The 27,268-nt window shown below is 39.2% G+C and overlaps 1 protein-coding gene across 6 annotated transcripts in view; it reads left to right on the plus strand.

Annotated features, from left to right (window-relative positions):
• Positions 1–27,268, plus strand: part of AHI1 (Abelson helper integration site 1) — a 248,316-nt gene that overhangs the window by 70,861 nt on the left and 150,187 nt on the right. For all 6 annotated transcript variants that reach the window (XR_003754689.2, XM_039911176.1, XM_029052155.2 and 3 more), the window contains 6 exons: positions 1,301–1,424; positions 3,799–4,028; positions 6,175–6,281; positions 9,923–10,041; positions 12,428–12,558; positions 13,872–14,012. Coding sequence is in view for 5 of the 6 variants with exons in the window: in XM_039911176.1 (XP_039767110.1) it covers positions 1,301–1,424; positions 3,799–4,028; positions 6,175–6,281; positions 9,923–10,041; positions 12,428–12,558; positions 13,872–14,012 (852 nt within the window). In the remaining variant the exon portion in view is untranslated. The remainder of the gene's footprint in view (positions 1–1,300; positions 1,425–3,798; positions 4,029–6,174; positions 6,282–9,922; positions 10,042–12,427; positions 12,559–13,871; positions 14,013–27,268) is intronic.

The following is a 27,268-nucleotide window of genomic DNA, read 5'->3' on the forward strand; positions in this document are numbered from 1 at the left end:
GCTCAAACATCCAATAGAAATTACTTAGCACTGCATTGACCAACAAAATATCTTTCCCCTGCCCTTTTGGAGACATATGAAACAAATGGACTGCAGATAGTCTTCTCTTTTATTTTATGGAATTTGTTAAGCACTTACTCTGTGCCAGGCAATGTACTAAGCGCTGGGGTAAATATAAGCTAATCAGTTTGACTACAGTCCCTGTCCCTCATGGAGCTCATAGTCTTAATGCCCGTTTTATAAAGGAGGTACCTGAGGCCCAGAGAAGTGAACTGACTTATTCAAGGTCACACGGCAGACACGTGGAGGTGTTAGGTTTGGAACCCAGATCCTTCTGACTCCCAGGCCCATGCTTGAGCCACTCGGCCACTCTGCATCTCTGCTCCTCTTGTATCAATAAATCAGTGGAATTTATTGAGCACTTATTTTGTGCTGAGCGTTGTACTAAGCACTTGAAAGAGCACGATGCAATAGAGTTACTACACACCTTTTGTGCCCCCAATATTGAGCTTGGACAGAGATCCTGTCTACCAATTCTGTCATATTTTAGTTCCCTACATGCTTAGTACATTGCCCAGCACAGTGTGTGCTCAATAAATACCACTGATTGATTGTTTCAAAAGATGTGTATGTTGAATTATATTTTGTCATTTAACAGTAATGGTCATAGAGATATCAACTTTCATTATTTGATTGATTATTATTATCATTGTGTTGGTTAAATGGTCCTCTCCTTAGATAAGGCTTCCTGGAATGTGGGCTTGGAAGTGTCTTTGAGTGGTACCTGGAATGTGGCTAAAGGTTTGGGGACCAAGAAGTTTAATCTAATTTGATGGCTAGAAAGTGAAGATCAAAGCACAGAGGACATCCAGGACTAAGCTAAAGAATGGACAAAGTAACCAAATGGGATTAAACATAGATTTCCCTTTGCATAGAACAAGGGCAGGAACATTTTCTGACCCAAGTTAGGGAACTATTTTTTCAAAATAGGTTAGTGTACTGGAGTCATTGTCTGAACCACTAGGTGGGAGTAAACTCTTGCAAACTTCAATTTATAGCATAACTAGAAGTGTTTAAGCAGGCAGATTTTATTTTATATTTTAGAGTTAACTTGTTATGTATTATACATTTGTTGTTTACCTCTGGCAGTTGCATCACTTCCTCCCGTGTTTAGAGAGTATTTTAAGTTGATTCAGTTTATTCAAAGATGATAACCCAGGAAATGAATTTTAAATTGATTTGGGAGGAGTGGAGAGAAGGTATCACATTCCTGGAAACTTGCTCTTTTCTTTTTTGTTAGTGTATGAAATTCCTTCTGGATGCTTCTTAAGAGAACTTTGTGGTCATCTTAATATTGTATATGATCTTTGCTGGTCAAAAGATAATCAACATCTCCTTTCTGCATCCTCTGATGGCACAGTCAGGTTAGTATAATGCAAAATGGTATATTTGAAAGGGAGGAAATATGAATATATACATAATAAATTGTATGTATAAATACAGAGCCACCTCAAACCTTTTGAAAAATTTGATCATATCACAGTATATAACGGAAGTAGCAAACATTCTTTCAGAAGTGGCCTTCCTCTAGAAGACATTATTTGAAAATTATATAGTTTAATTGTAGTATGAGTCCTATTCTAGAAATATGCACTGAATCCTATTGCCAGTTTCTCAAAGCATTTTTGGCAGTTGAATCCTTCCCAGAAATTACTTCTGAGGTCTACAAAGTCTCGTTTTTCTTTTTCGTTTTCCTTGATTTAAATAATAATCTTATTTTCAGCATCATTTCAAGCTACTTTGCAAGTGAAGTGAACTCTTTGCTTTTATTTTCTGTTTGCTACAGTCCTCTAAATTGTTTCCCAAATCCAAAGGCATATTCCATTATTTTTGGTTTAGTTGTGTGATCTTTAACTTTTTCAAAATAAATTAAAACAAAAACTTTGTCCTTGACAACTTAAATAAGGCCGCTAGCTATGTATTCATTCATTCAATCATATTTTTTGAGTACTTACTGTGTGCAAAGTACTGTCCTAAGAGCTTGGCGAGTAAATAGAACAATAAACAGACATAAGAATCTTACACATAGAATTCCATTAATCTCCTCCTAAATTAGTGATGTCAAGAATCAGCGTCGTTACTGTTGATGATGATTTTTCATCACATATATAGGATCTGTCTTCCAAGCACCTTAAGGTATTATTTTTATAAAATTTCGCCATTCTTCTCACAGTTTCTTTGTGTGGTAGTTAAACTACGTTATAAAACAACTATGGCAAATATCTTCTCCCTTCATCCTTTCCAGCTATATTAAAGATCCATAGTAGGACAGGTGATGGAGTTGGCAATAACCATTGGAGTTCTCCTCTTCTGACCCAGATGGCGGAGAAGACAGAACTTTTCAGTACATATTTATTGGGCCCCTGTTTTGGGGAACCCAGATGATACTTTGGTCTTCAGAATTTCCCTCCTTCTGATTTGCTGCATACTCTCAGTGATTTTTTAAATTATTAACAACTAATTTAGCCATTACATGTGATATAGAGCTTAGTATTATTCCTCTTTTAGCAGATTTCTTTTGTTTTCACTTCTGAATTTCTCCAAACGCAAGCCTTGTTCCATCTGATAGATTGTTGACCTGCTTCATGTATGTGCTTTGTATACTTTACAGCACTCTTCTTTTCACCTACTTAAATTGTCTCAAGTCCCTAGGAGACTGAAAAAGTGGCAGCAGTCAATACTTTATAGATTCCATTTTGAATAGAAGGCTTCAGTGTGGATTTAAAAATAGCATATTTCATCTTTTTGTATAAGATATTTAGAAAAGTGTGGTGGTCTCAAGCATATCCTTGTTATAATCTTTTCAGTGGCCCCACTGAGCATTATTAGTATGATGGCTCAATCTACTTGGAGAGATTTGTTAAAAGGTGTCAGTCTGTTTCCCTATTCCACATAACATCTGGGCCTAGTGAAAAATGTAATGTAGTTTGAATGTATATCAAATGCATAAGCAATCTTACTAATTTCCACTTGAAAAGATGAAACTCTTCTTTCACTTCCCTCACGCTATTAGTTTGGATTCTTAGTAGATAAAGACCATATCCTGTATTCTTTACAATTCAGTTTCTAGTATTGAGAGTTACTGTTTAAGACAGCTGTCTTTTTTTCCCCTCCACCTCAAATTATGAAAAGTAGACAGCCTGCTGTGTGTCCTTAAGCAGCATTTACAGTGATGAGCTGGTTATGTTAAGGTGGATATCCATTTTTTTCAGTAGTGACATGTCAGCAAAAATTCTCTTTTCATATACTTTTTAGCATATTAATATTTTTCCAAGCTCTAAAATAGTAAATATGTTGTTGAATACATTGTTATAACATTACTATAGTTCATGCTCAGGTACTAAAATTTTCCTTCATTATTATTCTTTTTTCAAATCAGAAGGTATACACCAGTAGATTTTTATCTAATCAGATTTAGATAAAATGGCAGGGTAAAAATCAGAAAGGCTAGTTTTATAAGTCCTGACATGGGCCATATTTTTTGAACCTGGATGTGTGGCTTTAAATATGCTTTCTAATGTAATAACCAGAGAAAATAGTGAAATGAGTATGAGAACCCCAAATTAAAACTGTAGGTCTTCATCTGGTTTCCCTGCAGCATCACATCTGTTATGAGGTCTGACTTGCCATTAATTTTTGTCCAAGCCACGTGTCCTTTTTCATTTTCGTATTGATGCTAATGAAAATAGCTTAATATCAATATTATGGGGTTCATAGGTGTTATTTCTTTATTTTCAGATTGTGGAAAGTTGAAAATCAGGGAGCACCAGCTATTAAAGTTTTCCCTCATCCTTCTTTTGTTTATACGGCTAAATTCCACCCAATTGCAGACTATCTGGTGGTGACAGGATGCTACGATTCTGTGATTAGAGTATGGAATGTTAAAGTTAAAGAAGTTCATGGTCAGTTGCTGCAAGAGTTTGATGGGCACAAACATTTTATTAATTCTCTCTGTTTTGACGCCGAAGGTAGGCTGAACATAAAATGTGAATGTTCTAAAGCATATAGTAGTGTTTCTCATTTTGTTAGAATGTTTATCTCAACTTGGGAGAGTTCTTTTCATGTTATTGTGGTTAGCGTGATAATCACTTAACTTGTTAAAGGACTTCTACCCATCAGAATCTCACAGACTCTCTTAACTGTGTACTTTTTTCATGGAGTTGTTGCAGAGAGAGGGGTTCCAGGGAAATACACCCTTGGCTGGAACATTAAGGAAGTGAATTCCCTGGTTTTTTGTTCTGTTTTGTTTTCGTTAAGTAAAGGCCTAGATAAAATTACCTATTATCTGCCATGATGACTTAGTTCTAGTAACCACATGTGGACTCTTATAACCATATGTGGAAATCTATGTCTTTGCTCTATTAAAGATAATTTTCTATTGGCAAAAATGTTTCACAACAGAAATTAAAAAGAGGCATCAAAAGTGGAAACTGCAGTCATTTCAGGTACTAGTATTTATTTACCACTGTATTCGAGAGCACTGTACTATGCACATGACAACGTACAATAGATTTAGAAGACCCTATCCCTTACTTTGAGGAATTTACAATTTAGCAGAGAGAGACACACAAAATAATTACACTTAGGAGGAGAAAGAAAATGGAAACATGGATATGGGGATGAATAGGGGTGTAAGTACTAAAACCTGCAAGTCTGTCAGTCATAGTTATTGAATACTTACTGGGTTCAGACCACTGTACTAAGATTTTGGGAAAGTATAATATGGGAGAGTTGGTAGAAATGTTCCCTGCCCACAAGGAGCTTACAGTCCTAAAGGGGGAGACAGACATCGATTGATTGATTGACATTAATATAAATAAATTATGGATATGGACATCAGTGCTCTGGGGCTGAGGGTGGGAAGCAGAATGGCCTAGTGGGTAAACTACAGGCCTGGGAGTCAGAAGCTCCTGGGTTCTAATCCCGTCTCCTCTGCTTGTCATTCATTCATTCATTCAATAGTATTTATTGAGCACTTACTATGTGCAGAGCACTGTACCAAGCGCTTGGAAGGTACAAATCGGCAACAGATACAGTCCCTGCCCATTGACGGGCTTTCAGTCTAATCTGCTCTATGGCCTTGGGTAAGTCACTTAACTTCTCTGTGCCGCAGTCACCTCATCTGTAAAATGGAGATTAAGATTGTGAACCCCATATGGGACCAATACTTTGTGCAACCTGATTAGCTTGTATCCACCCCAGCATTTAGAATAGTGCTTGGCATATAGTAAGCACTTAACGAATACCGTCATTATTGTTATTCATTATTATGAATAAAGGATACAGAAGTGCTGAAGGGCATGTCCAGAAATACTACCAGGGGATTGCAAGTACATAAATGCATAGTTATTGATGGAGTCAGAAATTGGGGAAATTGATGTGGGAGAAGAAAATTTAATTAGGGAACTCTTCAGGAGGAGATGGGATTTTAGGAGGGCTTTGAAATTGGGAAGAGCTGTGGTCTGATGAGTTTGCAGTGGGAGGGTGTTCCAGCAGAATGGAGGGCAAGAGCAAAGGGTTGGGCAGGCAGGAGAGTGGGCATCAGCAAGAGGTTGTTGGCAGGAGAGATGAGAATGAGATATTATGAGTACATTTGCTGGAGAGGAATGAAGATTGCCATTTGGAGTGTAGTGGAAAACATAGTGGAGGAGGGAGAGAGATGATGGAGTGGTCAGGAATTTCTCCTTGATGTGGAAAAGAATGGGTAAACATTGAAGGCTTTTGAATAGTGGGGACACTTTTGCAGAATGATGTTTCAGAAAAATGATCTGGGCAGCAGAGTGAAGAGTGAGGCCTGGAGAGGAAGTGGGGAGTTGGTGGGACATTTCAGGCACTGTGGTACTGAATTTTGGAGTTTAATCTTAATTATTCATTTGTGGATAAAAAGTGCATGGCCTAGGGATGAAATAAAAGTGAATAATGCTCAAAAATCAAGGAATAGCTGAGTGATGTATAGTGATAAAACACTATTATGCTATAATGCAAATTATTGAAATCCCTTTTCTCTCAGAACCCTTTCATTTTTCTTCAGTTGTAAAGTGATGGTACACTCCCAAGTAATCCAGTCTCTTTATTAATGTTAGTATTCTTAATGAACCATGTATCATTTCGCAGGACTTCACATGTTCTCAGGAGACAGCTCAGGGCTGATCATTGTATGGAATACTTTTGTCAAAGGAAGCTCTCAGCAACACCCAGTTCGACATTGGGGCATAAATAAGGTATGAGATGTGTTTTTAATTTTAACCTTCCATTAAATTGGTCAAAAATATGGCTACCCAACACTTTTTGTAATTTTTCAATTGAAATAATAGTTTATGCCCTATGTGGTTGGAAAGTTAATTCCCCTGAATGTCTTCCTAATACTTTACAAATGGCTGATAAACTTTAATGACCTACTAGTGATTTTCTAGATTTTGCTCAGGGCTTTAGAGCATGAAGAATAAATATATGCTAATTTCAAGAGGGTCAGTTTATAACAAATACATTCACTTGGAAAACATATAATATATGCTGTTGAAAGTGTTTAACCTAATAATCCAATATTTCCCACTCTTCCCTACCAACCATTTTTCTTGGCAGTGTTAAGGCTCAGTTCGCACCACTATAGTTAGTGTTTTGTCAGCAGTACTGTTGTCAATCCTGTTTTTCAAGCTTATGTAGTTATAATGGGGTCTGTCATTTGATTGGGAGAATTGTTCTGGGTTAAAACTTGGCAAATTGGCACAACAGAGCAAACTGTAACTTCTTTCACTTCAACTGCTTGCTATTTGGATTTGTTTTGTTTTTTTGAAGAGGTTATTTCTTTTAAATTCGCTTGCAGCTTTTAATTGGATTTGCATAACAGTGGTTTTATTTCGTACAATGAAATAAGATCAATCCACACACTTAGGTTTTAAGTTTCTTTAGTTTCTATTATAGTTGACCCACTTTGTCCCTAAGTTTAAATAGTGTAGTTAATTGCCATCCTATGTAGTACTGTGAATGAAAGGCACTAAATTAGTGAAAAGAACCTTTATCACATCTCATTCAGTTTGTTGAGTTAAAAAAAAAAACTTTCTTAAACAGCCTTATGTATGTATTCTATTTGGAGTCATTCTGGTCTGTCAGGTTAATAATGAGTGATGTGTGGGGTTTCGTACTGTAGCCTAATTACACACATTTGAAAAAGAACTGTCTAATTACTTATATACCTGGGGGACTGGCAAAGCTCCAAAGGAGCCATTCTAGTCACTTGAGTACATATAATACACTGTTTATTATTGACCATGAAAGACACGGTGTGTTTCTTCTGTCTAAAAGCGATAACAAAAAGGCAGTTGGCTTTAAGAAATTTTATTCCAGTTCTATTTTTCTTAAGGTAGTCACAAAGACAAAGCCAGAAACGCTGTGACAAATCTGGTGGCTTCTTTCTTTCAGGGTCTAACGGGTCATGGCACATTAAAGTGCCTACAGATGGCGGTTCTATCTCTTCTTTTTCACGGTCCCTGTCAATTGGCAGAAGTAGTGAATGCTGTGGGAAGATCAGGCTCAGCTTAGAGATCACAGGATAACCTTTAAGAAGGAAGTGCTTACGTGCCATGTGGCACATAACTTGGACCAGGACCACTGATTTAAAGAGAAGCCCTAGTTTCCTCCTGTCTAGAAAGACTTTTCCCTTGATCATGAAAGTGATGTAGAAAAATAAAGGAATTCTCTGTCTAGTATATATATATATATATATATATATATATATATATATATATATATATATAAAACTAGAAACCTCCCAGAAAAAAAAATGATCTCACACTTACACCTCATCCTTTACTTGTTATGTCAATTTTTTTTTCACATTCACATCTGTTTAAGTGTTTCTCTCACCCACAGCAGTGGTTTTTTTTTTTTTAATTGATCTAGTTTGATGTCACTAAAATCCCCATCTGGGGTGTCTGGGTGTTGTGTGTGTCTCTTTTTTTTTAATCCTGTTGAAGATAGCTTGTATACCTTTATTTGGATCAATGGCCCAGTATTTCTTGGAGCTCCGCAGCTACAGTAGGTGCTCTGCAAAAGGTTTTGGGACCAGGGCAGTACAACCTAACTGCTTGCCTGTACTATCCTAAATCAAGTGGTCTCCTGAATAAGGAAAGGGAAAAGAAGCAGAAGGCTTCTGTGCCCTAGTGGAAAGAGCCTGGTTTTGAAAGTCAGAAGGACCTGGATTTTAATCCCAGCTCTGTCACTTGTCTGCTGTGTCACTTTAGGCAAGTCACTTCACTTCTCAGCGAACCCATCTATAAAATGGGAATTAAGACTGATGGTGAACCCCACGTGAGACAGGCACTGTGTCCAACCTGATTATCTTTAATTTACCCTGGCTGTTAGTGCTAGTGCAGTGTCTGGCACATAGTAAGCACTTAAGCAGTGTGGCCTAGTGGAAAGACCCCAGGCCTGGGAGTCAGAGGACCTGGGTTCTAATCCCAGCTCTGCCAATTGCTTGCTCGCTTAACTTCTCTGTGCCTCAATTTCCTCTACTGCAAAATGGTAATTAAAAACCTGTTCTCCCTCCTACTTACATTGTGAGCCCCATGTGAGATAGGGACTGTGTCCTACCTAATTAAACTATCTACCCCAGGGTTTAAAACAGTTTTTGACAATAGTAAGTGCTTAATCCCCCTGTAGGGTCACCCCTGGAGAGTTTCCAGTCCTCTACCAGTCTTGACTATAGGAGGAAGAGTCAAGCAGAGGCCTACCCATTCCATTCCTACCTTGGCCAGTGGCTAGCAAGTGGAAAGCAATCTGCTACAAGTCAAAACTCACCCGTGCTGGGCAGCAGCGGCTTGGGAGAGAGTCAAGGGCAGAGACTCGTTTACGGCACGGAAGGAAGCAGTGGTAAACTGCTTCTGTATTTTTACCAAGGAAATTCTATGGATACACTACCAGAACGATTGCAGATGGCAGTAGGGCCTTCGGGGAGAGATGTGTCTGTGGTGTCGCTAAGGGTTGGACATGACCCGACAGCATATGACAACAACAACAAAGTGCTTAATAAATACCATAAAGTAGTAAACAAACAAAAAAATACCATTTTAAAAAAAGAAGCTTTCTGGAAGTGTGGTGTGGAGTAGGGGTGGCAGAAGAGGACACATCCATTGTCTCTCTAGCTTCCAGCCTGGGCAGCCATTCCTTCACAACTTTTCCTCCTCTCCTGAAATCGAGACAAGAAAATTACCTAGAGGACCTCTCAGTAGCCTCTAATGATTCTGAGCTGGTAGCCCTAAAATGATGCTGCCGTGACATCACTGATAAGGCACCTTTTTACAGTTGGCTAGAACAGCTGTCCAAAAAGCCAGACTAAAAACCTAAAGTTAAACGGTTTAGCAATCACATCCCAATTCAATATGCCACATCCATACCGAGGCCCAAGCTAGATCAAAATACAATTGTCTGGTAAAATTTAGAGATGCATTACTTAAAAGTTGACCTCCTTTTGAATTTATAAGGCTGGATGTTTGTCGCAATCAACTTTGCAGTGGTTTCACGCATCTGTTTTCTATATCTGAAGATAGCCAACAGTGTTCGTGTCAGCATGTTCAAAAGATGTACTTGTATTTTTTAAAATGAATGTTTGTCATCTACTGCAAACACTTTGGAAACCTGAGTGTGCTGTATACAGTATCATTAAAAGTGAAATGAAAGCAAGATAAAGTTTGTAAAGTGATATATGCCACTTAAATTGTACTACTAGGATTTGGGGTTAGGTTGGGTGGGGGCAGTAGTATAATTAATACTTCGTATGTAAAACTAATTAGAGTTGATTTTGCTCACTAATGGTGTCTTTTATAATTTTTCAAAGCATTTTGTGTTCTATCTTTTTTTTTTGAAGGAAATAAGGGAAAATGATATCAAAGGAATCCCAATAAGTCATTTAGAGGTGCATCCAAATGGCAGGCGTTTGTTGATTCATGCCAAAGATAGTACTCTAAGAATTATGGATCTCCGAATGTAAGAAGATTTTCCTTGTCTTATTCTACTAACTTAATTAATCTTTCTTGTAAAAGACATATTTCTCATTCCTAATCCATTTTATATTCATGAATTGTCTTCAGCAACACTGTAAAATTAGCCTTGTTTTACTTTCGGGTATTTTTTTCCAAGAATATATTCAGTGTATAGGTTGGGATTTTTGTTTGTTTGTTTTTATCATTACCTGAAGATAGTTCCATTAAAATTTTGTCCATTAAAGTATAAAGGCTCATCATCTCACACTTTTTATTTTATTATATAAAGTAGGTTTAAGTAAATGCATCCTAAAGAGTCAACCCTAGTGCAATTCTAAAAATGAAATAAAGCATCCTGTTCTCCACTTGGTAGCAGTAGTATTTATTAGGTGCTTACTCTGTGCAGATCACTGTATTAAGCTCCGGGGAAGAGTATACAAGTGGGAATTAGATATGGACCCTGTCCCTGGAAGAACTTACAATATATGCATATAGAAGGTGAGAAAGGCCTGGCGACTGACGCATTAGGAGCAAAATAACACTAAAACAGTAAAAATGGCATAAATGTCCAGGACAAATATGCAATATGGAAAGTGAAAACTAAAATCAGTAGGGAGCTGTAAAGCATACAGCTGTTTCATTGTTGAGTAACATGATGGCATAAACCTCTTTTCCTGGGGTGATGTATTGCTAGCTTCAAGAAAGACCAACTGTTTCGTATTTCTAGTTCAGGGACTATGTTATAATGAAAGCCAAAATGAGATAATAATAACAACTGAGGCATTTGTGAAGCGCTTACTCTGTTCCAGGCACCGTTCTAAGAACTGGGATGGATTAAAGCAAACCGGGTTGGGCACAGGCCCTGTCTCACAGGGGTCACATAGTCATCTTCGCCATTTCACAGGTGAGGTAACTGAGTTACAGAGAAGTGAAGCAATTTGCCCTAGATAATGCAGCCTAGAAGTGGCAGAGCTGAGTTTAGAACTCAGGTCCTTCTGATTCGCACGACCGTGCTGTAGACATTAGACCACACTGCCTAGTGGAGAAAAGAATGAATGAAATTACATTGAGAATTAGAGAGTTTCCTGTGCACCTAAACACACACTTTGTCTATATCGCTAGTGCCACGCTAAGCAGCGTGGCTCAGTGGTAAGAGCCCGGGCTTTGGAGTCAGAGGTCATGGGTTCGAATCCTAGCTCTGCCACTTGTCAGCTGTGTGACTGTGGTCAAGTCACTTCACTTCTCTGTGCCTCAGTTACCTCATCTGTAAAATGGGGATTAAAACTGTGAGCCCCACATGGGACAACCTGATTCCCCTGTGTCTACCCAGCGCTTAGAACAGTGCTCTGCACATAATAAGCGCTTAGCAAATACCAACATTATTATTATTATTATTATCCTCTGACTTGATCCCTTTATTCATCCTCCCTCCCCAGCCCCACAGCACTAAAGTATGCATGTGTAATTTTATTTATTTATATTAATAGCTGTGTCCTCCTCTAGACTGTAAACTCATGGTGAGCAGGAATATCTGCTATATTGTTCTCTCCCAAGCGCTCAGTACAGTGCTCTGCACACAGTAAGCGCTCAACAAATGCGATTGACAGAGTGCAGCTCGTGTTTCAGTACTCCCTGTGTCCGACGCCACACACATTTGTACAACGGTTTGTTCTGACATGGCTCTAGATTATTAGGTCTTTGTGGGCAGGGAACATGTCTGCCAACTCTGTTGTATTGTACTCTCCCAATCCAAGTACTCCGTATAATAATCATCCAGTAAATAAATGAATAAATAATAAGCACTCAATGAATACCATTGATTGATTGCACTGTATCCACGCAAGCTCACTCAGTGGTATTTACTGAACACTTTTCAGTGTACACAGCACTGTACTAAGCACTTGGGAGAATACAATAAAATAATAATAGTGGTGGTATTTGTTAAGTGCTTACTATGTGCCAAGCACTGTTCTAAGTGCTGGGGTAGACACAGGGGAATCAGGTTGTCCCACGTGGGGCTCACATTCTTAATCCCCATTTTACAGATGAGGTAACTGAGGCACAGAGAAGGTAAGTGTCTTGCCCAATGTCACATAGCAGACAGGTGGTGGAGCCGAGATTAGAACCCGTGTCTTCTGACTCCCAAGCCCCTGCTCTTTCCTCTAAGCATGCGTGTGTTGTTGGACAACCACTCCTGTTACTGCAACCACAGTCTAGCCGTAAGATATAAAGAAAATAAATCATTTGGCTGAAGTAAGTGGATCTACTTTGGTAGCAAAAATTTTCTTGGGCTGTAGTGGGTTTGGTTTTTTTTTGAAATACTTTCTACCACCAACTGGTTTTATATGTGAAAACAACTCACCTGTTCATCATATTCTTTTATATTATAGATTAGCAACAAGAAAGTATGTAGGGGCCACAAACTATAGGGAGAAGATTCATAGTACATTGACTCCTTGTGGGACTTTTCTTTTTTCTGGGAGTGAAGATGGTATAGCCTATGTTTGGAACCCAGAAACAGGTAAAACATTTTTGTAAAGTCTCAAGAAATATTTTCAGATTGTTAGGAGAAACTTAAAAAAACTACTTAAAATCATCTGTGTGGTTTTTTTCCCTAAAAAACACATGCTTCAGAATAGAATTACCAATCAAGGTTGCCTGTTTTTAAAGACTTCAGCTTATCTTTGAATACGCTTGAGAGATTTGGTTTGTGGAGTCCAGATATGATCTAAAAAAAATTTTAATCCTTTCATATCGTAAGCATCTTTTCAGATTTAAAAGTCTTAAAGGATACTTTTAGTCTATTTCTCCCATGGAGATGATGACATACTCAAAACATTTATTATCAGGTGCAAACTTTGCATAGTGCTACCCTGAAAATTAGTGTAACTGGAAATAGGACAGTACGACATATGATGTGACAGAATTAAAATGCTATCTTGACTTATATGATAGAAGGCTAAAGAATTATATAATCAAAAATTTAGAGAACTGGGAACTGAAAACCTTATAGTTATGATGTGACTTGATTATAGATCATTTCACCTTGAAGATTTCAAATTTGTCAAGTTGCAGATTTTAAGGGAAAATGTATTCTACTCTTGAGTAGACTATTTGATTTCTCTTTGAAAAGGTGAAATTACAGTATAAAACTTTTCCAAAAATAATCGAAAGTACTATAGAAAGTATAATAAAATAATTCCTTTAATGGGGGGTATTAGAAGTTCCCTTTAATCAGACTGTTGTCGTATAATAAGCTGTGATTTTAAAGACTCATTAAAATTTAGTTGTAGGCAGTTTTACTTTGTGTGACTGATTTGTTCATTGGAGTTTGGGTTGTTTATTTGTCCAAGCTATGTTGAAAATGATATGCATTTTTGAAGGTGGGGTACTACCCACCCTTATCCATATTGAGAGCAAGTTCACTTATATTTAGCTCCAATTTTAGAATTTATGATTTTGGAAGGTCTGGGAAGCTCAGGCTATCCACATACTCAAATGCTAACATATTTGAGTAATATCAAATATTAGTATCAATAATCTTGATTTATAATTTGTTCATTTTCTCTTTATATGCTTTACTGAAAAGGTCCAGAAATTCTGAGAAACTCATGCCTGTTTTAAAGTGTGCTTGCAAAACTAATTCATACAGTAATTACAGCATCAACAGAGCCAGGAAAAATGATTAACTTTGACCCAAGAAATACTTGATAGTGTTGAATGATGTACCAAAAAAATTATAATTATACAATTGATATGTAAATTAATTTTAAAAAGTAACATAATACCTGAGTATCTTTTGAGTATATCAAATGGAATTTCTTTCTCTTTTAGGAGACCAAGTAGCTATGTATTCTGACCTTTCTTTCACATCGCCTCTTCGAGATGTTGCTTTTCATCCACTTGAACACATGGTGGCATTTTGTGCATTTGGTCAAAATGAGCCCATCCTGGTGTACATTTATGATTACAGCGGTAAGTACATTTGCTCTTTGCAGTCAGAGAAAGTGTCTTCCAGCTCTGTTATATTATACTCTCCCAAGTTCTTAGTACAGTGTTCTACACACAGTAAGTGTTCAATAAATACAACTGATTGATTTACAACGCTCCCTGAAAAGTAGACTGAATACAGAATCTTGAGAACATGTGGGTGACTTATGAATTCAAATATGAGAGCCAGGAACTCAGAGTTCTTGTGAGAAGTGATTGCTATCTTCTGTGTAATGCTCAGCTTTGAGTACTCTGTGCCTGCACTAGTAAAAATTATGATCTCTGACTCTTGAAATTTTATTCTAAAATGAGCTGTTTTGTGCATCTATTAGGAAGAGAAAGTATATTTCTAAAGTGTATAGTATACATGGTTATAAAAAGTTTTGCTAAGCTTAGCAGTTGCACTTATACTTCTAGACTGTGATACTGTTGTTGGGTAGGGATTGTCTCTATTTGTTGCCGAATTGTACTTTCCAGGGGATTAGTACAGTGCTCAGCACACAACAAATGCTCAATAAACATGATTGAATGAATGAATGAATGAATGAGAACATTAATGGAAAATAGTTTTAAAATACAGATGAATTATTAGAACAGTGAGAACTAATTTTGATATTTGGAGTTCCCATCCATATGTTAACATTTGAACTGCACTCTGATCAGTTTTATATATTTGCACTCCATAGAAAAACTGCATTTTGTAAACAAAATAATTTGTGATATATGAAGAGAGAGAATCGTAGCTAAAGAAGATTCCACTGACAATGAAATTCACCAGTGCATGCTTGTGTGGCTGATGAAGCCAGAGAGGCCCCCACAGTAGTGACCACATTCTGCTCACACATGCTGTCCTGTCACGTTTGTTGTTTGCAATGCCTAGCATTTTCACTTTCACCTTCATGTCTTCATAGTCCTTATGAGTCCTTTGCTTGAAACCAGCTTCCCCTTTTTTTGTTATTATCAAGGCGCCATGCTGGTCTAGCTATTTTTTATTGTTGGGCGCCATGCTGGTCTGGCTATCACAGCTGACTCCCAGTTTTCAGGTTGGGTGAAGACTCATCTGAGGCGCCACGGTGCTTTATCAGTGAAATATTTCTGTTGTCGATGTGTTTGGCAATTATAGCTTGCCAAACAGCTGCTGAATGAGTTCTTCTCAGGCTCTTTGGCCAGCGACATTATGATTCTGGAAATAAGCTCAGTGTGGGCAGGAGATGGGTCTGTCAACTCTGTTGTATTGTACTCTCCCAAGCTCTTAGTACAGTGCTCTGCACACAGTAAACGCTAAAGAAGTACAATTGAGTGATAGATTGGAAGTGTTCAATTGATAATCTTATTTAGTAGCTGATGTAGAAGCACTCTGGCTAGGATCTTGCTGGCAATGAACAGTGATGCCTCAACATTTGCTGCAATCTGATGTTTCACCTTTCTTCTTGAAGATGATGATGGCATTTTTGAGATCCTGTAGCATCTCCTCAGTGTTTGATACATTGAGGAAGATCTTATGTGGGTATGTAAGCAGTTTATCTCTTCCATTGTAGTAGCTCTCAGCAACTACACCATTCATTGCAAGGGCTTTGCCATGGCTTAAGTTCTTTCCTCTAAGTCTGAATGTTTTCTATGTTATGAAGAGCCTAAAATTCACTAGTAGGAGGTGTGATGAGGAGAATATTGAAATGATATTGCCATCTCTTCAGGGTTCCCTCCTCGTCTGCCCTTCCTCCTCTTCCTACCTCCCTTGCCACTTAAAGTATTTGATTGTGGATAATGACCAAATTTCACCACCTGAATTAAGCTTATCTTTGTCACATCTCCTCAAATGCTAGTAGTTGAGTTTTCATGTTCCCATTAAAATTTATTCAGATGATTTCTAATTCTTAACACTGCCTTTTGACTTTCAAATGCAGTTTCCGTATCTTCTGTTTGTTAAATTCATATTTCTACATATATAGCTGCTCTTAGGTATTTTATTTAAAGTCTCCCTTGACAGTGCAGTTGACCGGTATATGCATGAAAAGCTATAATGGGCCATGCGGAATCATGGTCCTGACTACACCGTGTATGCATACAAAGATAGTATTCTGTTGTGATTGTCATTTTAAGTGTTTGGCAGTGTTTTCTATTCTGCCTCTTTGTGAGCTCTTTGTGGGACAGGGACTGTATCTGATCTGATCATCTTGTCTCTACCTCAGAAATTAGCACAGAGGTTGTAACGTTCATTCATTCAATCGTATTTATTGAGCGTTTACTATGGGCAAAGCACTGTACCAAGTACTTGGGAGAGTACGGTACAATAGCAAACAGATATGTTCCCTGTCCACAAGGAGATCACAGTCTAGAGGGGGAGACAGACATTAATATATATAAATAAGTGAATAAAGTACAGATATATACATATGTGTTTCGGGGATGGGAAGGAGGATGAATGAGAGGAGCAAGTCAGGGTGATGCAGAAGAGAGAGGATAAAGAAGAGAGGAGTGCTTAGTCAGGGAAGGCTACTTGAAGGAGATGGGCCTTCAATAAGGCTTTGAAGTGAGGGAGAGCAATTATCCGTCTGATATGAGGAGGGAGGGCGTTCCAGACCAGAGGTAGGATGTGGGCGAGAGTTTGGTGGCAAGATAGACGATCCTGATATAGTTAGAAGGTTAGTATCAGAGGAATGAAGTGTGTGAGCTGGGTTGTAGTAGTAGGAGAGGTGAGGTAACGAGGTGAGGTGAGAGGAGGCAAGGTGATTGAGTGTTTTAAAGCAATGATTAGGAGTTTTTGTTTGATGCAGAGGTGGATGAGCAACCACTGGGGTTTCTTGAGGAGTGGGGCAATGTGGCCTGATTATTTTTGTAGGAAAATAATTCAGGCAGCAGAATGGAGTATGGACTGGAGTGGGGAGAGACAGAGGGCAGGGACTGATTCAATAATCAAGGTGGGATAGGATAAGTGCTTGCATTAATGTGAAAGTAGTTTGTATGGAGAGGAAAGGGACGTATTCTAGCGATGTGACGGTAGAACTCACAGGATTTAGTGATAGCTTGAATATGTGGGTTGAATAATAATAATAATAATGATGGTATTTGTTAAGTGCTTACTATGTGCCAAGCAGTGTTCGAAGTGCTGAGGTATATACAAGGTAATCAGGTTGACCCACATGAGGCTCACAGTCTTAATCCCCATTTTACAGATGAGGTAATTGAGACACAGAAAAGTTAAGTAACTGGCCCAAATTCACACAGCTGATAAGTGGCAGAGCCGGGATTAGAACCCACGACCTCTGACTCCCAAGCCTGTGCTCTTACCACTAAGCCACGTCAAGGATAATGCCAAGGCTTCTGAGAGAGGAAGGAAGTGGTGCTGTCAACAGTGATGGGCAGGTGAGTGGGAGGACAGGGTTTGGGTGGAAAGATAAAAAGTTCAGTTTTAGCTATATTAAATTTGAGGTGATGGGAGTACATCCAAATAGAGATGTCTAGAATTCTGAAAGAAATACTAGACTGCAGAGAGGGAGAGAGATCAGGCCTGGAGATGTAGATTTGGGTGTCATCAGCACAAAGGTGGTAGTTAAAGCTGTGTGAGAGAATGAGTTCTCCAAGGGAGTGGATGTAGCTCGAGAATAGAAGGGGACCCAGAACTGAACTTTGAGGGACACCCAAAATTGGGAATGGGAGGAGGAGGAGGAAAAAGACTGAGAATGAGCGGCCAGAGTCAGTGTCAATGAAGGCGAGGTTTTATGATGTTTCCAGGGGAAGGGGGTGGTTGACAGTGTCAAAGGCTGCTGAGAGGCTATCTATACTCACTCCCTTGGTGAACCCATTCGCTCTCATGGCTTCAACTATCATCCCTACTCAGATGACACCCAAATCTACATCTCCTCCCCTGTTCTCTCCCCCTCCCTCCAGGCTTGTATCTCTACCTGCTTCCAGGACGTCTCCACCTGGATGTCTGCCTGCCACCTAAAACTCAACATGTCCAAGACTGAGCTCCTTCCCTCCCAAACCCTGTCCTCTCCCTGATGTCCCCGTCTCACAGGCCCATAACCTTGGTGTCATCCTTGACTCTGCTTTCTCATTCACCCCACACATCTACTCCGTCACCAACACCCACTGGTCTCACCTTCACAGTATCGCCAAAATCCGCCCTTTCTTCTTCCAAACTGCTATTGTGCTGGTATAAGCTCTCTCATTATCCCGACTGGATTATTGTGTCAGCCTCCTCTCTGATGTCCCTTCCTCCTGTCTCTCCCAACTCCAGTCTATGCTTCATTCCGCTGCCTGGATCATCTTCCTACAGAAACGCTCTGGGCATGTCACTCCCCTCCTCAACAACCTCCAGTGGTTGCCTATCAACCTTTGCATGAAACAAAAGCTCCTCACTCCTGGCTTCAAGGCTTTCCATCACCTTGCCCCCTCCTACCTCACCTCCCTTCTCTCTTTCTACTGCCCACCCCATGCACTCCGTTCTTCTGCCACTCACCTCCTCACGGTCCCCCGTTCGCGCCAGTCCCGCCGTCGGCCCCTGGCCCACGTCCTCCTGCTGTCCTGGAACGTTCTCCCTCTTCACCTCCACCAAACTAACTCTCTTCCCCTCTTCAAAGCCCTACTGAGAGCTCACTTCCTCCAGGAAGCCTTCCCAGGATGAAGCTGTCTTTCCCTCTGCTCCTCTTCTCCTCCCCTTCCCCCATCTCCCGCCCTCTGCTCTTCCCCCTTCCCCTCAGCACTGTGCTTATTTGTATATATTATTCATTACCCTGTTTATTTTGTTAATGAGGTGTATATCTCCATAACTCTATCTTGATGATGCTGTCTTATTTTGTTTTGTTCTGTTTTGCTTTGCTGTCTATCTCCCCCATTTAGACTGTGAGCCCGTCACTGGGCAGGGATTGTTCTCTATCTGTTGCCAAATTGTACATCTGAAGCACTTAGTACAGGACTTAGCACTTAGCCCAGGACAGCGGGAGGACGTGGGCCAGGGGTCGACGGCGGGATAAGCGGGAACAGGGGACAGCGAGGAGGTGAGCGGCAGAGGAGCGGAGTGTATAGGGTGGGCAGTAGAAAGAGAGAGGGGAGGTGAGGTAGGAGGAGGCAAGGTGATGGAAAGCTTTGAAGCCAAGAGTAAGGAGTTTTTGTTTCATGCGGCGGTTGATAGACAACCACTGAAGGTTTTTGAGGAGGGGAGTGACAGGCCCAGAGCGTTTTTGTAGGAAGATGATCCCAGCAGCAGAATGAAGAATAGACTGGAGCGGGGAGAGACAGGAGGAAGGGAGATCAGAGAGGAGACTGACACAATAATCCAGTTGGGATATTATGAGAGCTTGTACCAGTTGGGATGGAAAGGAAAGGGTGGATCTTGGCGATATTGTGAAGGTGAGACCGGCAGGGGTTGGTGACGGATTGGATGTGTGGGGTGAAAGAGAGAGCTGAGTCAAGGACGACACCAAGGTTGCGGGCCTGTGAGGTGGGAAGGATGATGTCAGCTGTGTAGCTTTTGGCAAGTCCCTTAACTTCTCTGTGCCTCAGTTACCTCATCTGGAGAATGGGGATTAAGACTGTGAGCCCCATGTGGGACAAGCTGATTACCTTGTAGCCCTCTCAGTGCTTAAAACAGTGCTTGACACATAGTAAGCACTTAACAAATGCCATTGTTATTATTATTATTATTATTCTCTGTGATTAGTCTGAAAAAACCTCAGGATAATGAAACAGTAATACTACAGTTTGGTTATCTAAGGAACACACTGTCCAATAATGTACTATAGACAAGGAAGTAGAAAATTGAGACAAAAGTTCAGCATATCCTTTAGAAAAACAGTCAGAGCATGGCAGCAAGGCTCCAGAGGAATCTGGAGGCCTAAAGAACTGTAACACATATCCAGCTTTCCAACGTGGGAGTCAGAAGGACCTGCGTTCTAATCCCAGCTCTGCCACATGTCTGCTGGGTGACCTTGGGCAAATCACTTCACTTCTCTATGCCTGTTACCTCATCTGTAAAATGGGGATTAAGAGTGTGAGCCCCATGGACTGTGTCCAACATGATTAACTTGTATCTACTCCAGTTACCTCCCTCCTCACCTCTGCCAAACTAACTCTTCCCCTCTTCAAAGCCCTACTGAGAACTCACTTCCTCCAAGAGGCCTTCCCAGACTGAGCCCCCCTTTCCCTCTGCTCCCACTCCTCTCCCCCCCGCCACTCTTCCCCCTTTCCCTCCCCTCATCACTGTGCTCATTTGTATACATTATTTATTACCCTATTTATTTTGTTAATGAGGTGTATATCTCCTTGATTCTATTTATCTTGATGATGTTGTCTTGTTTTTGTTTTGTTCTGTTTTGCTTTGCTGTCTGTCTCCCCCGTTTAGACTGGGAGCCCGTCTTTGGGTAGGGATTGTCTCTATCTGTGGCCCAATTGTACATTCCAAGCACTTAGTACAGTGCTCTGCACATAATAAGCATTCAATAAATACTATTGAATGAATGAATGAATGAATGAATGAATGAATGAATGAAGTGGCGGAGCTGGGATTAGAACCCATGACCTCTGATTCCCAAGGCTGTGCTCTTTCCACTGAGCCATGCTGCTTCTCATAGTGGATAGAGCATGGGCCTGGGGTCCATAGAGAAGGTCGTGGGGTCTAATCCCCATTCCACCACTTATTTTTCTGCTGTGTGACCTTGCAAACGTCACTTTATTTCTCTGTGCCTCAGTTACCTCATCTGTAAAATAGGGATTGAGACTGTGAGCCCCACATGGGAAAGGGACTGTGTCCAATCCAATTTTCTTGTATCCACCCCAGTGCTTAGTACAATGCCTGGCACAAAGTAAGTGCTTAACAAATACCATAAATGCCATAGGTTCTTAAGATCAGGCTGACTCTTCAAAGTGATTCATAATCATCCAAAAATAGTAGTAATAATTGCAGCATTGGTAAATGCTTACTGTGTGCCAAGCACTGTGTGAAATGCTGGTATAGATGCAAGATAATCAGGTTGGACATAGCCCCTGTCCCACGTAGACTCACAGTCTAAGGGGAGAAAGAACAACTCTTTAATCCCCATTTTGCAGATGAGCAAACTGAGGTACAAAGTTAAATGACTTTCCCAAGGTCACACAGCATGCCAGTAGCAGAATTGGGATTAGAACCCAAGACTCTTGACTCCCGTTCCTGTAACTCTTTCCACTAGGTCATGCTGCTTCTTGCTGCATTTGGAATGTGCTACTAGGGTGCAGTCATCCAAATGTGGAATATTTCTTTATAATATTTCTCTACCCATGTTAGTGCCCCTTAATTGGTTCCGTGAAAATGAAGCGTTAAGTGGAAGAGCACTAAACAAAGTATAGTTTCCCACAGGAAGTAATTTAAAGTGCATCAGTAAATTCCCAAGAACACCAAAATTAATCAAACCAATATAATACTGTTAAAAACAGTAATCAAAATATAGCTACATGATAAATAGAAGTGTAAATGTATATTAGATTGTTTTTTGGACATGTGGAAATAGAATCATTTTCACAGTGTTATTTCTCACAGGCATACTGCCGCTGAAATGGGCTGTAATCACCCTATACTAGTCACACCAAACACTTTTATGGGCAGCGTTGTGAGTGCTGTATGTAATATCATCTTTAACATTCAATAGCAGTATCTCAGAAGCCTGCTGTTGTAGAGAAGAGCAATGGATGTGCAGGGTAAAAATAATAATAATAATAATGTTGGTATTTGTTAAGCGCTTACTAGGTGCCGAGCACTGTTCTAAGCACTGGGGTAGACATAGGGGAATCAGGTTGTCCCACGTGGGGCTCACAGTCTGCATCCCCATTTTACAGATGAGGGAACTGAGGCACAGAGAAGTTAAGTGACTTGCCCACAGTCACACAGCCAACAAGTGGCAGAGCTGGGATTTGAACTCATGAGCCCTGACTCCAAAACCCATGCTCTTTCCACTGAGCCACGCTGCTTCTCCAATAGGAGAAGCTTGTTTTAGAAAATGGGGCAAAGGGGTTCTATCAAGTTGTCCTCACCGATAATCTAATTCAAGCACTGTAATAGCGAGGTTTCCCATGCAAATCTCATTGTAACTAGCTTGCCAAGTAAAATGCGCTTCTTTAAAAATGAGTTTCCTGAACTTGTAAAATGGAGGTGTTAGAGGTCCACCTGATATTTGGGGTGATAGTCCCAAGTATCTTCTTTCACTCCACGAGACCCCACATTGTAGTAGTGATGTGCCTGGGAACCAGAGGTGGTGACTGGAGCTTCAGTAAACTGTACCACTGTTGAGACTTCCCTTTGTCTCCCCTCTAACTGTTTCGGGGTGGATGCAAGAGTTTTCTTTATTCGGACAGAGGAGGCTTTGGGAAGGAGGATTTTTTTTCATTTGAGGTGATACTTGCTTACCACCAAATTTGTTTCATCCTCCCCTCTTCCCCCCAGGTTCTCAGAGCACTCCAAAGTGTAGCAGATGTGTTTTTCCTGGGAGTGGGTTTATTTGATAGATTGTGTAGGTATGTGGGTTTTTGTGTCCTTGTGTGTCCTATTACAGGTAATGGTGAATGTCACAAAGACTCTAATGAATATCTTTCAGTCAGTCAATTAATGGATGACTGACTCTCCCCCGTTTAGACTGTGAGCCCGTTATTGGGCAGGGATTGCCTCTATCTGTTGCCGAATTGTACATTCCAAGTGCTTAGTACAGTGTTCTGCACATAGTAAGTGCTCAATAAATACTATTGAATGAATGAATGGTATTTATTGAGTCCTTTCTTTCTGCAGAGCACTGTACTAAGTTTTTGGGAAAGTACAGTACAACAGAGTTGGTAGACATGTTTCCTGCCCATATCGAGCTTACAGTCTAGAGGGGAAGACTGGCATTAATATGAATAAATAAATTACAGATTTTGAGTACTAACATCAAGGTTTTATCTCAAGTAAATTAATCTTATTAAGGTGGTGCTTAGAGCAGAGAAATCAAATATAATAGCAATGAAAAGGAGAAATGGAACAGGAACAGATGAAAGGAAGGAAAATATCTATGCAAAATTTTCATGCTAACTTCTAGGAGTTCTGATGTATGTGCATGAGCATATTTTTCCATCAAGCTTCTTCATTTCTTGCAGAGAAATGAAACATCCTGTGTTATGTTTTTCTACACATATTTGTTGCTGCTTTTGTTCCTGAAAAAGAGAAATTTTTCATCACCTGTTCATTTTGCAAAAGACAGGGCCAATTTAAAGATTTAATATGGTTCTTTAGGATCTGGTGGACAAAGTATTATTTTAGATTTTTTCTTGAGAGCATGGTTTATTAGGTAGTATTTGAGTATATTTACTTGAAAATATATAATTTTGGGCGTGCATTTCCAGTTAAAAAATAAAATGTCAGTTTATTTTAACACTGACTGGAAGACATATTTAAAAAATAGAATGAGCTTGTTGTGGACAGGGAATGTGCCTGATGTTATATTGTACTCTCCCAAATGCTTAGTACAGTGCTTTGCACACAGTAAGCACTCAGTAAATACGATTAGTAATAATTACTAAGGTAAATACTAAGCCATTGCAAAATATACACTCCATATACACTTATTATTATTATCATTAAGAGCCTTTCAGCAAGGAAATAGTTATTTCCTGCAAGTTAATATGTACATGTCAAGTAGTAAACTGTAGTAATATTCTAGTAGAGAAGACACTATGTAAGTTTCATTGGGTGGGAAGACTAAAAGATTATTCACCATTGACATAAAATATGAGCACTGGTATTGATTCTTTTCTATTTCGTTCATTTTGAACAGTCTTCAGGTACAAAGGTTGGAGACATACAAAAGCTTTCCTTATAACACCCAAAACCTATTTGGGGGTCTAGTTCAGACATGTCTTTTGAAACAGGCCTCTCATTGTGCCATCCTAAATCTCCTGACGGGAAGAGAGTTAAGTACTCCATAATTGGACTCTTATCCAGGAGTTGGGCAGCCCAGATGTTTTCCCTCAGCCCAGGGAAGGTTGGAGAGGGGAAATTCCATGTTGTCACTTATTCAGGACCATAACTGGATCAGTGGTATTGATAAATTCTGGTTTATAGAAGTTCTGTGAAGGTTTCACCGCAAAAGCAAGTTGATATCCAACAATTTATTTGTCTCAAACAGTGTATTCCATCATCGACATCTTTGGATTGTCCGAGGACCTTTTTCCAACCAAAAGCCTACTTCAGGTCGAAAGAAATCTGATCTGAAGGGCAAAAGATCACTCGTCATTTGGTTGGTGGGCCAAGAATTTAGTCTATTTGCCCTGGAATCCATAGGCAATTTGAAGACATCTTTCAAAACCATAGATTGTTGAACTTCTGTGTTTGAACTGTGGTTGAAAAGTGCGATTAAACACTTTCTTTACTCTTGAATTATTTGTGTTTGTGCAGGTGAGGAAGAAAGCACAATGTCACGGTGACATCATGAGGTGACAGAGTTAAGGTTTTACTGGATAATTCAAGAAAACGAGGGTTCAAAACTCTAAATATCCCCAATTAAAAACCCTTGTTTTAGCAGTATGTTATTTTTGAGTGTTGAAGAGTTTTACGGTCAAACTTTTTTAGAACTTTCTCAAGTGTCAGCTATCCTTCATTTTATAAATGAAAAAACTAGCTATAAATTGTTTTAGTAGTAGTGGTAGAACAGTGCTTGGCACATAGTAAGCACTGTACCAGGCACTTGAAAAGCACAGAGTAACAAAGTTACACATCTGCTGCCCACAAGGAGATTACACGTATAGGTAAATGCCACTAATCTGATGTTCATCAGCGTAAATCACAGAGCATATAAAATCAAAATGGAATTAAGATGTCATCTTGTCCAAGAACCCAAACTTTCTGACAATCATCTTTCAAAATTAAATAACTATGTAGTTTTCACTTGAAATATTTAATTTAGTAACCTTTTACTCAGAATTTTTATATAAAACCTATACCTGCCTTTTAAGAAAACCTCACATGTTAGTTGAGATGAATCTTATTGAAAGAGATGCCATATACAGTTAAGTTTCAAAGTGAAGTGAGTTTGGAAAAATTGTCACCATTAAGTTGTGCTTGGATTTTGAATGTAACTACACATGATTCTTTCAAGTTTCAAGAACTTAAACTTCAACAGTTTTATGTAATTTCATAGAAAATGGACCAATCTTGAAAACATGAGTTTGTGTAGATGTTAAACAAGATCATGTTGAGACCACATTGGTAGCTAAATGTATCATCCATTTTTCAGTTCTAACAAAATCTGTGACAAGTCAGCGAACATCTTTCTCTGTAAGCGTATGCGCAGGTTGTGGTCTTTTGTATCTTTCGTACTACTGACTTTTTGCTTTTTTTGGTAAGAGGCATAATTTTTACTTTCAGAAGGCAGTTGTATTGTGCCTGGTGTTGAAAGAGTTAATCATATAGCAATACAAAGCTTAGTCACTAAGTACCACAAATAAGGTTCTTTTAGGATTCCCATAATAACCGGTCTGCACTCAGAAACGGCTACTAAAAGTCTTAGCTTATGTCACATTCATTTTTATACAGAATTATAAGCAATAAATGCTTTGATTTTCTTTTCCATTGGTATTTTGTCCTATGCCATCCAATTTCTGCTATAACCCAAGTAAACAAAGACAAGGTAGGTAACCATTTTTGCATCGTGGACACAGTGTGCTGTATTCTTGCAATTGCCTATTCTTGGTGTATTGGAAGTAGATCAGTGTTTGGTTGGAAAGATTCTCAGGAATATATATACAAATAGGCATACGCATAGACTGAGAATTTTGTGTACTCACACACACGTGCACATTACGTACACATCACAAGGAGTGAGGGGATTATTCACTAGATGGCAGTGTCCCCTCTCTGAGTCAGTGTCAACTTCACATTGTTGTCTTAAGGCATTTCAGCAAGATGTAAGCCTGAAATTCTGACCACTTGAGGTCATTGAAAGCTTTTTATCATTGTTAGTTTGAGTTACTAGCATTTCTCCTATAGCCAGACAAAATCTTCACAAGTAGAATAAGCACATTACCCATTTTCCACCTGCATGCCTCACTTCAGTGTGATATCTTCATTTCTTGCCCCAAGTGCTCCCCTGTCATATTAAAATAACTGTTTTAAAACCACAGAAATGCACGCATTTTAATTGTTGCTGAAATATTGTAGACTTTTTTGTTAAAATTGCTCAATCTGCTACTGGATGAATTCTACAGAATATCAAATGATTTACTACTGCACTCTTATGAGTTGTTTTTTTTTTAATTTTCCCCTAAAATGTGTAAAATCAGTATTCTCTGATACAGTGTCAGCTAGGCATAACTAAAAATCCATACTTTTAGTGATGAATTTGAAATGGAAGCTGAAAAAATTTATACCTATGGGCTTTGAGAGTTGCATCGGTTTTCCCAGTATACTTAAATATAAGAAAAAAATCCCCTCTCCTTGCAAAATGGTTGATCCCTTATTTCTTTCCAAGGTATTCTCCCTTCAAAAATAGAAACATATAAAATAGCTCTGTTGATAGGTTTTTATACGTGTTAACTTGGACAAGAAAAAATTATATCAAATTATGCAGATTTATGTTTCCTTTAGATGATCTTAAGGTTCTGTACGCTAATATCTTCAAAAATAGATGAAAAGTTAATTTATCATTTACTGTGTCAATGATTTAAGATTTGAAACACATACCTTTAAAATTTAGGCACCATCATCAATATTTGTTGAGCACCTATTTGCAGAGTCATGTAGTAAGCACTGCAGTGGTGTCTCCTTTTAAATACATTCAGTGAAGTAGTAACAGTATTTATTTTCTTCAGAGTACTGAATTAAGCACTGGAAAAAAAAATACACAGGTGGGAATTAACACAGACCCTGTCCCTCAAGGGTCTCCGAATCTATGAAGGAGTTATGTTTTGTCATTTAAATTGGAAACTGGTGATTTTTGCTGTGTAATTGAAATGGTTTTCTAGAATCACTTGGGGATGGGTGATTCAAAAAGAAACTCTGATATTGTTGTTCTCACACTTGCACAGCATTAGTTATTCAGCAGGAAATTTAACCGATTCTAGGGTCAGCATTTTTCAAATGCATTGTTGATATAATGTAAATTGCATGGTGGGCATACTGAAAAGATGATGAAGATATCACTATCCTGGCTATTTTTAGGGAAAAATGATAAGAACGACGAGTGGTAGCTATGGCAGCATTTCATTACCAGTAAGCTACTGAGCAGAGTAATTCTTGGCCATCTCCT

Source organism: Ornithorhynchus anatinus, chromosome 2, assembly GCF_004115215.2.
Source record: "Ornithorhynchus anatinus isolate Pmale09 chromosome 2, mOrnAna1.pri.v4, whole genome shotgun sequence".
Taxonomy (NCBI): Eukaryota; Metazoa; Chordata; class Mammalia; order Monotremata; family Ornithorhynchidae; genus Ornithorhynchus; species Ornithorhynchus anatinus.